This window comes from Amia ocellicauda, chromosome 22, assembly GCF_036373705.1.
Source record: "Amia ocellicauda isolate fAmiCal2 chromosome 22, fAmiCal2.hap1, whole genome shotgun sequence".
Classification (NCBI taxonomy): domain Eukaryota; kingdom Metazoa; phylum Chordata; class Actinopteri; order Amiiformes; family Amiidae; genus Amia; species Amia ocellicauda.
The window spans coordinates 7,929,438-7,944,916 of NC_089871.1; the positions used below are offsets into that span (position 1 = coordinate 7,929,438).

The 15,479-nt window shown below is 44.6% G+C and overlaps 1 protein-coding gene across 1 annotated transcript in view; it reads right to left on the reverse strand.

The window, feature by feature from the left end:
- Positions 1 to 2,911: 2,911 nt before the first annotated feature.
- tyw1 (tRNA-yW synthesizing protein 1 homolog (S. cerevisiae)) overlaps positions 2,912 to 15,479 on the reverse strand; it is a 61,517-nt gene continuing 48,949 nt past the window's right edge. The window contains exons 15-16 of the mRNA XM_066695358.1: positions 13,596 to 13,763; positions 2,912 to 6,024 (exon numbers count right to left, since the gene is read on the reverse strand). Of these exons, the coding sequence (XP_066551455.1) occupies positions 5,803 to 6,024; positions 13,596 to 13,763 (390 nt within the window). The 3' untranslated portion in view covers positions 2,912 to 5,802. The remainder of the gene's footprint in view (positions 6,025 to 13,595; positions 13,764 to 15,479) is intronic.

Genomic DNA, 15,479 nt, shown 5'->3' on the forward strand with positions numbered 1-15,479 from the left:
GCAAGGAGATTCACAGCCCAGCTCCTTGCTTGTGCACCACACTACACTTCTTAAAGGAACAGGAGAGCTCATTTCTACATCTGTTTACGTTTATTTTTAAATGTCTCAGCTTCTAAACTGGTTATACATGTAGTGAGATTAAGGAACCAAAGAAAAACAAAAAAACAATCCATAAAAGAAAAAACAAGCAAAAATGAAGAATGCTCAATCACTTCACTTGGGCCCGAGTTACACGCGGCCTAATTATAAAGATACACTAGGAGTCATCTGTCTTCTACATTTGTTATGGCATAAAAGTATGCAAATTCAGCATCTTCAGCCACAAAAGCATCAATATTGCGGACAGAGAAAAGGCACTGAAACAGTCCAGGTCATCCAAAGAGGAGGTTCTCATTACGACTTCTCCCGTTGCCGAAGTTTTACATGACTCGGGCAGATTTAAAGGTCAACGGTGTTCTTGCGTTGAGTTACAGGTGATACTGCCTCCCGCGTTGAGTACGTCCTTGTAATAATAGAATTGTAATAATAATAGTAGTAATGAGTTTAATGTGCTGAAGATCTGAAGATGCATTCTATAAAATATTATACAGAGAAAGTATCGTATCTTTATGTTAGTATGCAGGTGAGCTATAATTAGGTGAGGAGTATGTGTGACAGTATAGCAGGAGTGTAACAGCAGGGAGGTTAGTGTCTGTGATTCTGTGTCAGTCAGTATGAGCATCGGGATGTCAGAAGCCGTGATACTACACATTGGAGGTTAGTCATCATAGTAGTAGCATCTGTAGGTCACAGTCTGAACTCAACACCCTCAACTGGTCTGTGAAAATGTCCTTTCACTGCCTCTGTTTAGTCTTCAAGAGGGCAGGCAACAATAAAAAAAGACATGAATTCACTACACACCAAGTCAACTGAACACTCTTTGGCTCGTAGTTCACCGAGGTTCTCCGCTGGAGTCAGCCTGCTCTGTATCGATGCGTCTGTGTTGTTTTAATCCATTTCCTCTCTGGCAATCGCCACTTCGGTCTGGCTCCGGCTCAGGCCAAATCTGCCCGTCGTTTGACTCCAGGCCCAGAAACCGTCCCCCTGCCCTGTAGAGACTAGCTTTCCTGCACCCCTTCCGCCTACTAAATATGCTCACTAAACACAGCAAGCTGCTAAGATATATATACATATATCAAACAGGATCCAGAATACATGTGTGACACGCAGGAAGACCCGGGCAACAAACAGATGGACAAAGCACAGAGAAAACGCCACGGGTGGACTGGCGTCAGAGGAACGTCTTCACCAGAGCAGAGACTCCAGCATCACGGGCCGTGTGCAAACCCGCTACAAAGACACGTTCCCTTCTCCCAGAGATGTGTGCATCTTTAAAATAAATAACTGGTTCTCAGGAGGGACACACGACACCCAACAGCAGAAGACAATTTACCTCGAGGATGAGGCCCGTCGAACTCGGCTACAGAAATCCGAGAGGTAACGGCAAGATCAAAGAGAGGGAAAACAGGGGGATGATGGGGTGGTGGAGGGACAGAGTACTGAACACTGATCTCAACACAACTAAACTGGAAAAAAACTGGTTAGGTGAGAATGGGAGTCTTTTCTCCTGAACGTCCTTTTCTAACTACATCAAACATTAACCACACTGTGAAATCCTCTGATGTTATTAATATCCTGATAACCTTAACCTGATGGTAAAATCAATGTGATCGCACTAAGTTTAGACCGGAGATCAGAAGATGAAGCTGTGGAAAGTCACAAAGGTCACAGAGCAACCAAAATAGCTTGGTGACGGAAATAAAAGTAGCATTTGACGTTTGACATTTGACAATAACAAAGTTATAAGTTGATCCGCTCAGGCCCCCCCCCGAGTCTGACATTGAAGAGGTACGAATATGATCTGTCAAGGCACTGACTGAAACGCATCCTTTGAAGTCAAACGGATGAATTCTCCGGTCGAGATCAATGTTGGTTGTAAATTTGCTCGTGGCTCAGGTTGGGAGGAGGGTCGTGTTTTTGCCCGCTGAGCACAATCTTGATTATTACTGCTATCCCAATCGGTGACTTTGACCACGGTCACATTGAAAGTGTCGCAACAAATCCAAAGACTTTAATATCTAAATTAAAATGACTCTCATTGTCTTATTTCAATCCAAGGAGCCTAGTTTCTGATCTAGAGTGCAATAGTTTAATAAGATATAAAATTGGAATTCTGCACACACATAATTACAGTAGCGACTTGTCACTTCTTCCGTGCCGTTAATGAGGATTAATGTGTTATTAAAAAGTTGTACATTTCGTTAGATGAACTGTGGCAGTCAATAATAATTTACTGGATAGTTATTATTTTTAATTTACATTAACAGGTATGAACTTCAGTGCACATTTTAGGCTAGACAAAGGGACAAATATATACAATTTTACAAATTACGAGTTAATGCATGTCTAGATGAAACCTATAATACAGTAACAATCAATACCACTTGAACACAGATACTGCTGAGTGAAACACATCTTGAGAATTTGGGTTTGCCTTCATCAGATAAACAGGGTACATCCCCCCAGTCCGGTCTATTTGTCTTTCAGTTCTGATAAATTCCTCCCTCTCATCTTTTCTGCTCCCCGCCTGTGATCTCGGGAACAACTGCTTTCCAGGCAACATGCAAACATATTTAATTCCCCCCCTTCTGCTCCACCTTTCTCCTCGTCTTGTGCAACTTGCTGAATAATTGATGCTTTGCGGCCGCTATACGAAATCGCCATCGCTCTCATTTACAGGTTGGCCGAGGAACAGCATGTTTGTATTGCGGTTTGATCCACTTGGCTGCGTCCGTCGAAAGAGCAGCAGCCACAACAAGGAGCAACCGTCACTTCTGTCTGGGCTTCTTATTGTCAAACTCTTTCCTGACGCGGTTCTTTTTTTTTTTTTTTGGTATGTTAAGTTTTGTTTTCTTAAAAATAACAACGACATGGCGCCCGCTGTTCCCAAACCAAGTGACAGATAATTCAGATTATCCGGGTTGGTGTGAATAGTATTGAATATAAATCTGCTTTCCTGAAGCTTTTTCATTGGGTTTTCATTCTTTTTTTCTACATATGTGCTCTTGAAGCTTTGTGTATCATTATTTGTATTTGTATTATTTATTATAACAACAACATTAAAAGGACAATAGCAGTGTATGGGTGAACTGAACGAAGGCGCTGTTTTTGGAAGGCAATGACATTGGTAATGTCCCTTTGCTGTCAAAAATAGACCAATTAAACGTCTCAATATTGACAAGCACTAGATCACTGGCTGTGTGTGTGAATCTTCCGGCGGGGGGGATTGATTATAAAGCACAAGAGAAGCGGACGCATTAACCCAGATCTGAATTGAAAGCATCACACCGGGGGGCAGTGGGGGGTAATAAGCACCTTTTAATGTTCAAGAAAGGCATCGTCCGAGTGCGAAATCAATACTATTTCTTGCCAACCTTCACACCAAATCACGTCGTCATTGCCGTTTTTCTCCCTCCATTTCCTTCATCCCTGAGACCATTAACGAGGCCCTTGTAAATCCACACGGCGACGGTGTGAATCACTTGCCGTTTCGCCTCCTCTGCCGCTCTGGACTCGTTCCCCGTCGGCCTCTCTGTCTAACTGTGGTCTGAGCCGCCGGCATTTTGCGAGACCCCATCGCCCGGCGAGGATCGATAAAAGGCAATTATTTCTCCTTCGAAGTGCTAATAGGTTTCTGCGTGCAAGCGACGAGTAATGGCTGCTCATGAGGCATGCCGTTCATATCTTATTTGTTTGTTAAGACAGGGGGAGAAACAAAGCCACTGACGCCGGGGTGCCTTAAGCACATTTAACATCTTAAAGCAGTCACTTCAGTGGCACGAGGGGGCTGACACTTTGCCCGAATATGAGAACGCATCCAGGGCCTTTGAGGAGAAACGAGAATTTGGTTTACAGGCACAATAAAACCAGGAGAGATAAACAGAGAAGGGGGACCACGTCTGACAGGCAGCCTAAGCTTGTGCCTTTCATATTTCAGACAGGAAGCATCTCCTGGCTTCGTTATCCACTCAGGTAAAAAGGCAGCCTTTTATCATCTCCTGTGACAACTGGAGAGATTTATCATGGCCCTACTTAGGAGACAACAAGCGGCCGACACAGACAGGTGTGTCCTGCAGAGCCTAATTGAAACGTCCGTCCCAATGAGTTGGCGCTCACAGTAATGGAAATGTCTCTGATACACAAAGAATAATAGAGTAGGCTTCACTCTAACCTCCTTGTCCTATTAGCCGAAGACAAACGGCAGCTTTATTAACCAGAGACCGCGTGCGACTTGTAACACGCTAGTTCTATTACACACAGAGATGATTAAAACACAATTACCTGTAACGAGTTTATGGGAGGGTCCCCCCGCTGGCGAGTGAGACTGCATCGTGACGAATGATCCCACCTCCCTGCCCTCCCTTTGCCCTCTGTCCTTTTAACTCGTCTGTAATAATTTGCAGCTAATTTAACGAAATACAACAGCCAGGGAGTGCGACCTACTTTGCTGACTGACAGCGCCTGCTTTGTGTGTCTCCATCGAGGGGGTTTGAGGAGACGCAACTCTCAGAACGCAATCCTGATAGGAATAAAAGGAAAGGCAGATCAAAACAACATTTAAAACCTCAGCAGAGAAGAGGATTATTATTCTAGGAAACAAAGGAACCGAGGACATGAGGGAATACATTAGGAGAAAACGGCCCCCCATCCCTTAAACAGCATGGAAATACCACAAACAGGTCTTAATGTGAAGACTTTTAAGTTTGTGTTTACTTTTGTATGGCCACCAGCTATTTTAAAAGGGACTCCAAGACTTGGAAGTGAAAATACAAAACGAGCTTTTATCATTTCTCAAGATGGAATATACATTTTATTTCATTGTCAATTTGTTAGAGTTATGAATCTGCAATATAATCTTGGTTCACAATGGCGGCTGCTACTTCGTGTGCAATAGAAAAAACACCCCCCCCCCACCCAACAAACTAAGAAAACAAATACAATCACGACACCATCCTGTCCCTGTCGGGTTTTTCTGATCTGGTTTGAAGCTGTTCGCCGATGGTGAGTTTAATTTCAGCCGTTAGGTGATGTCACCCCACACTGGGAAACGAATCAGACACCACTGAAACACAATCACAATAATTACTTTACACATTAACCTACTGGAGGCTCATCAGAGATCTGTGGTGAAGACTGCTGCCGTCATCCCTGGGACACAGGTAAGCGTCGTCGTAGAAAAGTATTTTGTGGTGGATTTTATGTAAAAGCAGACTCTCTCATCTTCTTTTCTTTTAGTGAAACGCCGTATGCAAGGAACAAGTGGCTCGGCTGAGGCAGGCAAGAAAGAAACGTATTCCTTGCATGAGCGGCTTTGTTTTCACTTTGAATAATGACTGACGTTTGCCAATCAGATGAGCCAGTTATAATAATCTGTCAATCACAGAGTCTTCTGAACACACACTGAGTTACAACAACCGGAGGGGCATCTTCCAAAGACAACTGATTAAAACAGAACAAAAAGGACGGGTTGGGGGTGGGGAGGGTAACTCGTTTAAGGACCTCTGGACTCCGACATCCCAGAAGGCAGCTGATCAACAATGTTGTTGAGATACACAACTCACCCATCGAGTACAGACGTTATTCGACAGGAATATCCTACCAAATCGTGGCTTTCCCTTTCCAAGCGAAGTGTATTGCATAAATCCTAAAAAAGACGATAACAACATCTAACTATCTCTCTATGGCTCGGGTCCCCGGTGATCGTCAGCATCCGGAGATATCTTTGGTTTTGTTCTTGCGCTGGAAGCGAGTGTCGGCCGGGTCGAAGCCTCTCTCCTTGGCGCCGAACAGGGCCCAGTCGGGGGTTTTGGCCATGTAGTCCAGGGCGGAGAAGCTCCTGCCCCCCCTACTCTCTCGGTACTCCTCGATCAGCTCCTGGAAGCGCTCGTAGTCTATCCACGTCCTCCACTCTCCGTCGACCTTGAACTAGACACAAAGACAGTGTGAGGAAAACGAGCTCAACTAAACTCTCAATAACCCGACAGTGTGCTGTACAGACCTCAATCCACACAACTCTGAGGTCTACGGCAGTGTGTTGGTTTAATAATAATGTCTCTCGTCAGTTGAAAGGTCCTGAAAGGGATGATGTTAAACTGGTCTCATTAAGTGATGAATGAGCCATACTAGTTCGAGAATGTAAGATACTTGGGACTCAGGCTGCCAAACTCATTTTCTGTTTCAGCCACAAGGGGCACAGGAGTGGACAGCTGACCCCTTTAGATCGAGGGCTGGAGAGAGAACTCAAGAATTATCACACTGAGATTAGTAATGAAATTATGTGTAAAGCAGAGCAGGGCAATAGATCCCTGGCCAAAGTTCATCAAGGCCTTCCCACTAGACAGAGAGAGAGAGAGAGAGAGAGACAGAGACACACAGAGAGGGAGAGAGAGAGTGACAAAGAGCGAAAGAGAGGGAGAGACACACAGAGAGGGAGAGAGAGCGAGACAGCAAGAGAGAGACAATATGATGCTGTAATAGTGTTGATTTGATTGGCTCGCCCTGAGGCCCAATTGCTACCTGCGCTTGCAAGGAGCCCCAGTTTGAGATGCAAAACACACCAGCAACACCCCTGTCTGAGGTGCGAGTCGGGGAAGCACTTGGCGCCATTGACACCCCAAATCATTTGCTGAGAAGGTGAGGCGCTAATCACTGGCGCACCGTGAGGGTTTGACAGCAGTTCCCGTTAAACAGCCAGACGTGTCGTATCATTAGGAACGTTTCCCCTCTTGTGGCAAAGCACGGAGCGCCTGTGAGTCCCAGAGTCAGAGAGGTGGCGGGGCCAAACAAAAAAAAAAACACAAGACCAAGAGCAGTTCTGTCAAAGTAACATCTGCGATCATAATTACAGGGAAAAGAGGCTCGAATTGAAAGGCAGTTTACCAGACTCTGCTCACACACACAAGCTACAACAAAGAAGGCTATAATTACATCCACAACCCCTAAAGAAAGATGTAAATGTGTTGACACAGACACACACAATATTGTACTCAAACCTTGTGCGGAAATGAATGTGCCGCCCCTCACACTATAAGGCAGGAGGGATGAAAACGACGGGAAAATGATTCAGACAAAGACAAGGTAGCACACAGAATCACACCACAGTTGGTTTCTCAGTTCTGTGGGCTTTTATTAAACACACACATCTTAATACCATATTGTATTATTTCTAAAGCTGGAAATCTATCAGCGGCACATAATCACGACCTGAACGCCGTTTATGTCCGTGATGCACCGCATCCATTTTCATCACCGCGGCTGCTCCTGTTAGCGAAGACGTATTGTTCCGTTAATCCGCTTCCCCCGCTGCCGCCGCGCTGCACAACTCGTGAGCTTTATTGATTACATTTCACTCACCACCGATTTTGCAAAACCACGCCATGTATCCTCATAGAGATGCTACGATCTGATTCACGGCCACAACGGCGGGAAAGGGAGCCATACAGTATTTTGGGAGCTTGATTACCAGTGGGCCCAGTTGGTTTAATTTTTCTTAAATCAATATTCCTGGCTACTTCTACACAGTGACAATAATCATCAATGCACTTATCAGATTGGTGTAAATAATTTAGAGTTCTTATATACCCCCACGCACACACCCTAATTGTGTCATTTAAGAGCGAAACCCTATGCAGCTGATGTGTCCTGAAAAAGATGCAAAATATATACACATAAAATATCACATGTATGGATAGAATGCTGGTCTATCGTCTGTTGACTGATCTCTTATTGAATTTCCTAGAAAATCGGTTCCGATATTGCATTTAGAACATTGACTTATTATTAAACGAGGCTTTAACATAATTTTAAAAATAACAGTAAATAAACTTAAGTGCAAATGTGGCAGTCACCCACAGCGACCGTTGCCGTTACACAATGGATTGTTATGCCTTTTAACCGTCTGCCAAGAAGCGGCTTATAGAAACAGGCATACAAATCACTACAGAGGGGAGAAACTAAATAAATGATAAAGCTATTTGGCCAATTAAACGCATACCCTGCACTGCAAATGCGGCAGAACTATTTTAATCTGCAAATGGGACGCACTCTAATTATTTCCAGTTCCCATTCCTCCTTTGCTATGCTGTTGCCTCTATGGCCTGGGACTGTTATTGTTATTATGATTATTAAACATCTGCCACCGAATGCTCAAAAACTGCAGAAAAAGCACGATTTCCTGGCACCGACGTTAGAACTGAAACAGAACATTCTTTATTTTCATACGCCTCAAATTGAAAACCGACAGAGCCGAGCATAATTGGAGCCGTTTCGGTTGTTCAAAGATTAGCAAAGAGGAGAGAGCGGAGAACTGTCTCCCAGTCCAACGTTTAAACCCATATCTCTCCACTAAGGGGATTAATCTCACTCTGGAGCTTACAGAGAGAGAGAGAACGAGAGAGAACGAGAGAGAGGTCACATCTTTCATCTCCTTTAGTTGTGGACAGAACTAAGGCAGAAGAAACCAGCAAAGGACTGCAGGTGTTTGCACCGCACTGAGTGACAGACCTCTCTGAAGTCTCACAGCTCCAGAATTGTGCCCCACATCAGGCACTACTAACTAAGCAGATTTTCTTCTTATTTAAATGTGATTTGTAGGCAGAATCACACAGCTAAGACTTATTTAATTACTGAAAAACAACTAATTAGAGTGGCCGTTACAAACTTGCTTTAAATTTTGGCCGCAATTCAAACGACAAGTCTAAAAAATAAAATAACAGAATTTCCCTGCTCCGTTTTCCTTCTTCCTCTTTTTGAGCTACACCGGTTGTTCTCCTGATTTGTAGGTTGCCTTAAAGCACATGACTCGGGTTGTATCAATCACGTCTGTCGGCAACACTTTACAAGAAAATGACTTGCGGGGGGGTGCATCCACAGGGCCCTGTGTTTTCATTAAATGGCAATTTGCTGCTGTGAATCACCCTCCTGCGCGGCACGCTCCCCGGACCACACTAAATAAACAACCCTCTCCGTCGACGGGTCACAGCAGGATACATAATGCACTCTCTCCACAATCTGCATCGCAGGGGACTGAAAATCCATTGCAATTTTTGGGCTAATGATCATTTGGAAACTGTATTTAACCAAGAGGATAATAGTTCTAACAGGCCGCGTCTCTTTAATACTCTAATTCACATTGCAGGATCTTTAAAAGAAAAACCAGCACTAGGATTTATTGTTATTGTTTTTAATTAAAACAAAAACAATCCTCCTGTAGTCTGAGACCGTCAAGTAAAATGATTAATTCAATCCTGTCATTAATTGACTTATGGTCTAATTACTGCACTAGTAGAAACTCGTGGAATATTATTAAAGCCAGAAATTGAAGTGAATTCACCTCAGTGAGGCCGAGGTAACAGCCTGAGTAGTAACAGCTCTTGTTGTTTTCATAACAGTTCAATAATGAATGCCACAGTCGAGCAGCTAATTCTATAAATCCAGCATCTGGTTTTCTCTGGGATAAACAAATGCAGTACATTCATTTTATAACTCTTAATGACCCGCAAAATGAATCCCGACTCGTTTGGCTGCTACCCTAAACAAAGGCAAACTGTTGTTTTGAGAGTTTAATATGTGAAGATGATATATTTTTTTTACTTGTTAAATCATTCATACATTGGATAACAACAACTAAACACACATTGTACATCGGATGCATGCCGACCATTTAAACCACTCATTTTGTTACAAGCTATAAAAAAAATCTAAATAAATAAATAAAAGCAGAGCATCAGTTGGTGTTTGCACTATAAAACGGTTCAAGTATTCAGGGAAACCCGTAAGCATCCACAACCGACGAGTTTGAGTTCTCAGTCATCTGCTTTGTGTTGTTTCTCTCTTATCTGCCGTGTGGGCGTCAAACAAAAAAGAAACCAAAAAACACTAATTTAAAATAAAAAGTTGGCAGGTATACAGGGATTGAGACCAGGAGGAGGTGTAAATTAATAAGAGGGACTTAGGAGGCACATTGGGTGTAAAGGACCTAAGGGAGCCCCGAGCGCCGGAAGAGAGCAAAGAAAATAAATCAATATGATGAAATATTGGCAATGCTTCACAAACTGGCCCGCGCACAACCAACCACGGTGAATTACACAAACAGCTTCTTAATACTCCTGATGGCAACAGACACGTCGAGAGAGAAGGCCGCATGATTGAAGTTAGAGGAGTATCTCACACCTGCGCATTCCTGCTCCCGTGGTGGCACTAGCAGAAGACACTTGTGAAAACCTGTGTGGTAACGATCTCGTCTGTGCTCTTGTGTTTCGTGGATCTGAAACCTGGCAGTGGGGACCGGAGACTCCTCTTCACAGCAAGGGTAGCCGAACATTGGGTTCTCTGCGCCCAGTCCGCAGCCGTCTGCTCAGCGTGGCCTCGTAAACGGGCTATGGCACAGACCGTCCCGCGCTCACGGTCCCAGGATAGCCTGAGCAACATGGCCAGCCAGTGCCGACATGCTTCGCTGCCTTTGACGGATGAGTGGAGACATTAACGGCATGTTCCCAAATGCATGATCGATTTATTTCATTCTCAAACTGCCCACAATCATTAATCTCTCTCATATATATATATATATATATATATATATATACAGTGAGGGAAAAAAGTATTTGATCCCCTACTGATTTTGTACGTTTGTACTGACAAAGAAATGATCAGTCTATAATTTTAATGGTAGGTGTATTTTAACAGTGAGAGACAGAATAACAACAAAAAAAATCTAGAAAAATGCATTTAAAAAAAAGTTATAAATTGATTTGCATGTTAATGAGGGAAATAAGTATTTGATCCCCTATCAATCAGCAAGATTTCTGGCTCCCAGGTGTCTTTTATACAGGTAACGAGCTGAGATTAGGAGCACTCTCTTAAAGGGACTGCTCCTAATCTCAGCTCGTTATCTGTATGAAAGACACCTGTCCAAAGAAGCAATCAATCAATCAGATTCCATACTCTCCACCATGGCCAAGACCAAAGAGCTGTCCAAGGATGTCAGGGACAAGATTGTAGACCTACACAAGGCTGGAATGGGCTACAAGACCATCGCCAAGCAGCTTGGTGAGAAGGTGACAACAGTTGGTGCGATTATTCGCAAATGGAAGAAACACAAAATAACTGTCAGTCTCCCTCGGTCGGTGGCTCCATGCAAGATCTCACCTCGTGGAGTTTCAATGATCATGAGAACGGTGAGGAATCAGCCCAGAACTACACGGGAGGATCTTGTTTATGATCTCAAGGCAGCTGGGACCATAGTCACCAAGAAAACAATTGGTAACACACTACGCCGTGAAGGACTGAAATGCTGCAGCACCTGCAAGGTCCCCCTGCTCAAGAAAGCACATGTACAGGCCCGTCTGAAGTTTGCCAATGAACATCTGAATGCTTCAGAGGAGAACTGGGTGAAAGTGTTGTGGTCAGATGAGACCAAAATCATGCTCTTTGGCATCAACTCAACTCGCCGTGTTTGGAGGAGGAGGAATGACCCCAAGAACACCATCCCCACCGTCAAACATGGAGGTGGAAACATTATGCTTTGGGGGTGTTTTTCTGCTAAGGGGACAGGACAACTGCACCGCATCAAAGGGACGATGGACGGGGCCATGTACCGTCAAATCTTGGGTGAGAACCTCCTTCCCTCAGCCAGGGTATTGAAAATGGGTCGTGGATGGGTATTCCAGCATGATATATATCTATATCCACACATTTCAGATCTATGTCATATCTCTCTTGCAATGTTCACACATACACCGATCTGTCTAGATGTGTGCATGTTTCTCTGTAAACGCATCGGCCTGCTCAGATTACACACATTTTCTCATCCTGCCTCAACCCTGCGTCTGCCATTCCCTGCATCAGAGAGGAAAGCAGACTAATTCACTCGCCACCTCCCTGCGCCGTAGCCCCTCTCCCCCCGGCCACGCAGGGTTCATCCGTCAATCTCTAATTCGCTGGAAATCTCATTAGCACTCTCTCGCTGTGTTACCTGGCTGCCGGGATCGGGCAATGCCCTGCCACTCTCCGCTTGGCGCCTGCCGTCCTGTGTGCCGCGGTAATTGGCTGATAAGCCGGTTCAGGTCAGAACGAGAGCGTTTCTGTTGGGCAAATGGAAATCTCCGAGCTCCTAATGGGGGAGGAAAGGTGGTTATCTTAAACGGGCAGATGCGTCCGTCTGTTGGGGGGACCGGGAAGCAGAGCGGAAAGGTGGTCACCGAGACACGTGTCGGTAGAGACGGCGGTTTTGAAGACGTGGAGGGAGGTCAGATGTGCTCGGCCGCTTTCCAGAATTTGGATAACTGGGTTGACTGTGTTTAATGAGCTCGGGACCAAGTTTATTACACTTATATAATGTAATTGTATACTTATAACTGTATATTATATTATATAATGTAGTTTAAATACATTAGACATATATGCCATCTTTGAAATTAATTATATTATAGTATGGATACAATTGGCCTGTAACATCAGGTAAAACAGACAAACAAAATCAAACTCCAAAAAGAAAGGAAAAACATTGATTGATTGAATTAACTAAATGACTAGGAAAATAAAATCATGACGTTGGTGTTCAAACGCAGTAAAAATACAGAGACTGAAGGCAGAGACTCAGCATTTTCCCGCCAAGATGAGATTTGCATCCCCAACAAGCTGCCGGAGACACAAGCTTTGCAACAGAGCTGTGTACTCTCCGAAGTGATGAATTTTCAGCTGTCGAGAAACTACGACACAATTAATCATCATTTCTAAATAATTTAAGCAGACGTTGCTCCATCACATCATATTAAGATGGCAGGACAGAGGGCAGAACGTATCGGCGACTGTCAGATTGTGTAAATGGTTATTTTTGTCGGTCATTTCATTACGAAACCAGCTAAACGGGAACAATAGCTTCGGGAGAAGTGCTGTGAAAGAGCACTAGAAATGGTACTTCATTACGTCGGAAAAACATCTAAATGAGGAAGCTTTCCGTCAGAGCCACGGGCTAAAGGGGTTTATTTGGAAAGTGAAAGGAACAAAACATATAATTGTCCTTATAAATAGCTTATGTGGTCATCAACAATGTGTCCGACTGAATAACATACGGCAACGTGTTGGAATTTTTTTTTTTCTTAAAGAGACATGAACTGAAATTAATGCTGTGCGTCTCGTTGGACCTGCAGGAAGCAGATCTCACAGGCTGAACCAGAGTCTGAGAGATTCAGGAGGCAGGAAACAAACACAGGGAGACGAACGCTGAGAGAGAGATTCACACACAGGGATGCACAGTGGGGCAGGTACATTTTAACCACAGAGACCTGGGGATAATTTGGCACTGTGCTTTAGAAGCATTTGATTGTTGAAAGGAAGGGAAAAAAAGTGTTTCCATATATAGATGTTCAGGCAGAAGTCTTTGCACCACCCCACCCCCCCCGGTTCTTTCATCACAAAATGAAGCAGAAGCACAGCAGAGAACAGTACTTTGCCATTGCTTTGCCAGGACAGGGTTCACCGCGAGACGCCGGGCATACCTTGGTGTGGGCGACCAGGAGGCAGTTGGAGTGCTCGTGCTCGGAGGCGATCTCGTACTCCGGGAGCATGTCCGTCAGCTGCTGCACAAAGTGGATGACTTCCTCATGCCAGGGGACGTTGGCCATGGTCAGGGTGCTGGCCGAGCTCTCACCACAGTAGGTCACCCCCTGGTGGACGGGCAGAAGAGAGACGATTGAGTTACACATTCACAGTGGCGAACACAATGTTTGTTTTGAGATCACTCCTGCCAGGACAATTATCAACTGCTTATAAGCCGCTATGACATGCACAAGGTTGTGGTCTTATAGTTCGATAACCACACGCTACACCGAGAGAGAAATACAAACAAAAACGAGACAGCAAGGATTCTCCATCCCATCTTCGCACTGCAAACTATGCAAGCGAATGCCTCCGTTCGAAGGATGGCTGTTAAACTAGAACACGCTTGGCATCGCCCCAGGCTTCTCACACACGGCTCCAGAGACCGAATTACAGGCAGGTCTCCCATCTGCCCCCGGGGGACAGGTTAGAAATCAGACTGAAATCAGCATTCTGCCCATCTCCACACAGCTCACTGAGATCAAAGCCTGAGCACACCGGCCTGCATTAACACTTCACTGCCCAGAGAGGAGGTGGCAGCCAGAAACTGGCAGTTACATCTGGTATCGAACACTCAGACCTTGAACAGCTCACTTTTAAATATGAGAAACACTTTAAATTGAGAGCACAGGTAGCGATACTGCCTTATCAGTTTCGGTTTATTTGGCACAGCACAGGAAACACAAATTAAGTCGTTATGGCATCTCATTTAGGTCACACCACACACAAAACGACAAAAGAGATTCAGCAACAGGTCAATGAAACATCTTGTTGCTGAAATTAAGAACACAAAGTTCCCTGCTGGTATTTTAAATAAATAATGACCGGCTCGATCAGGAAGAGAGAGTGAAACAAAACATCCACTGGCCGCCGCTGTGTATGAATTATTGCAGCTGTGGGTCCGAACCCAGGACAGCTACTGGTTGGTAGATGAGCACAGAGGAATAATTAAGACGCCGCTAACAAGGCTGGACGACCACGAACGTGCTCGAGAGTATGGCTCGTAAAAACCGGAGAGGAAAATTTCAATACAGGAAGCAAGTTGCCTGATGGTTTATTCAAGACAAAGGTGCGGCTCGGCTTCATTATTAAGTCTTCATTCACTTCTTCGGGTACAAACACTGGCACTGGTGGTAAAAGGGGTTTTCAGGAATTATCGCTGAAAGCACAATAATAAAGAAAGAGAGTGCCGATCAGCGTCAACTGTCTATTTAAGAAGAAAACGTGTCGCATTTAAAAAATGAAAAATTGTTACTGTCAGCAAAGGTTTGAAAGATAATGAAAACAAAGGACTGAGTGATGAAACGGGAGCACGTGCCTCCCCATCAGCAGCTCCTTCAGCTGTGGCCGATGTCCAGGCACGATAATCCTGCGAACGTGTTGGATTGATGAGAAGGGGGTCTTATCAGCCTGCTCTGTAGCTGGGGTGGAATAACGATTAGCTGCAAAGCTGCCCGCGTAAATCAATGGCACAGAAAAACAGAGCGCAGGAGGCTCCGATGGCATGCAGCGCTGGCTCTCGATGTCACAGCGCCAGCAGCTCTCAACTCCACCCAGAGAGCAGGCTTGATGCAGGCCAGGACTGAACTGGGTTTCTCTCCATAAAAGGTTGAGAACGAATACTACATTTACCAGAGACATGATGAGATGCAGCCTAACACAGCACCCTCCCCCTCCCCCAGTGAACACGTGTACATCTGTGACTAATGAACTGCTCCTTCACAGGTCAAGCGGTCCATCTTCGTGTCAGCTCCATTACACCCGTAAAATACTAATTAACCCAA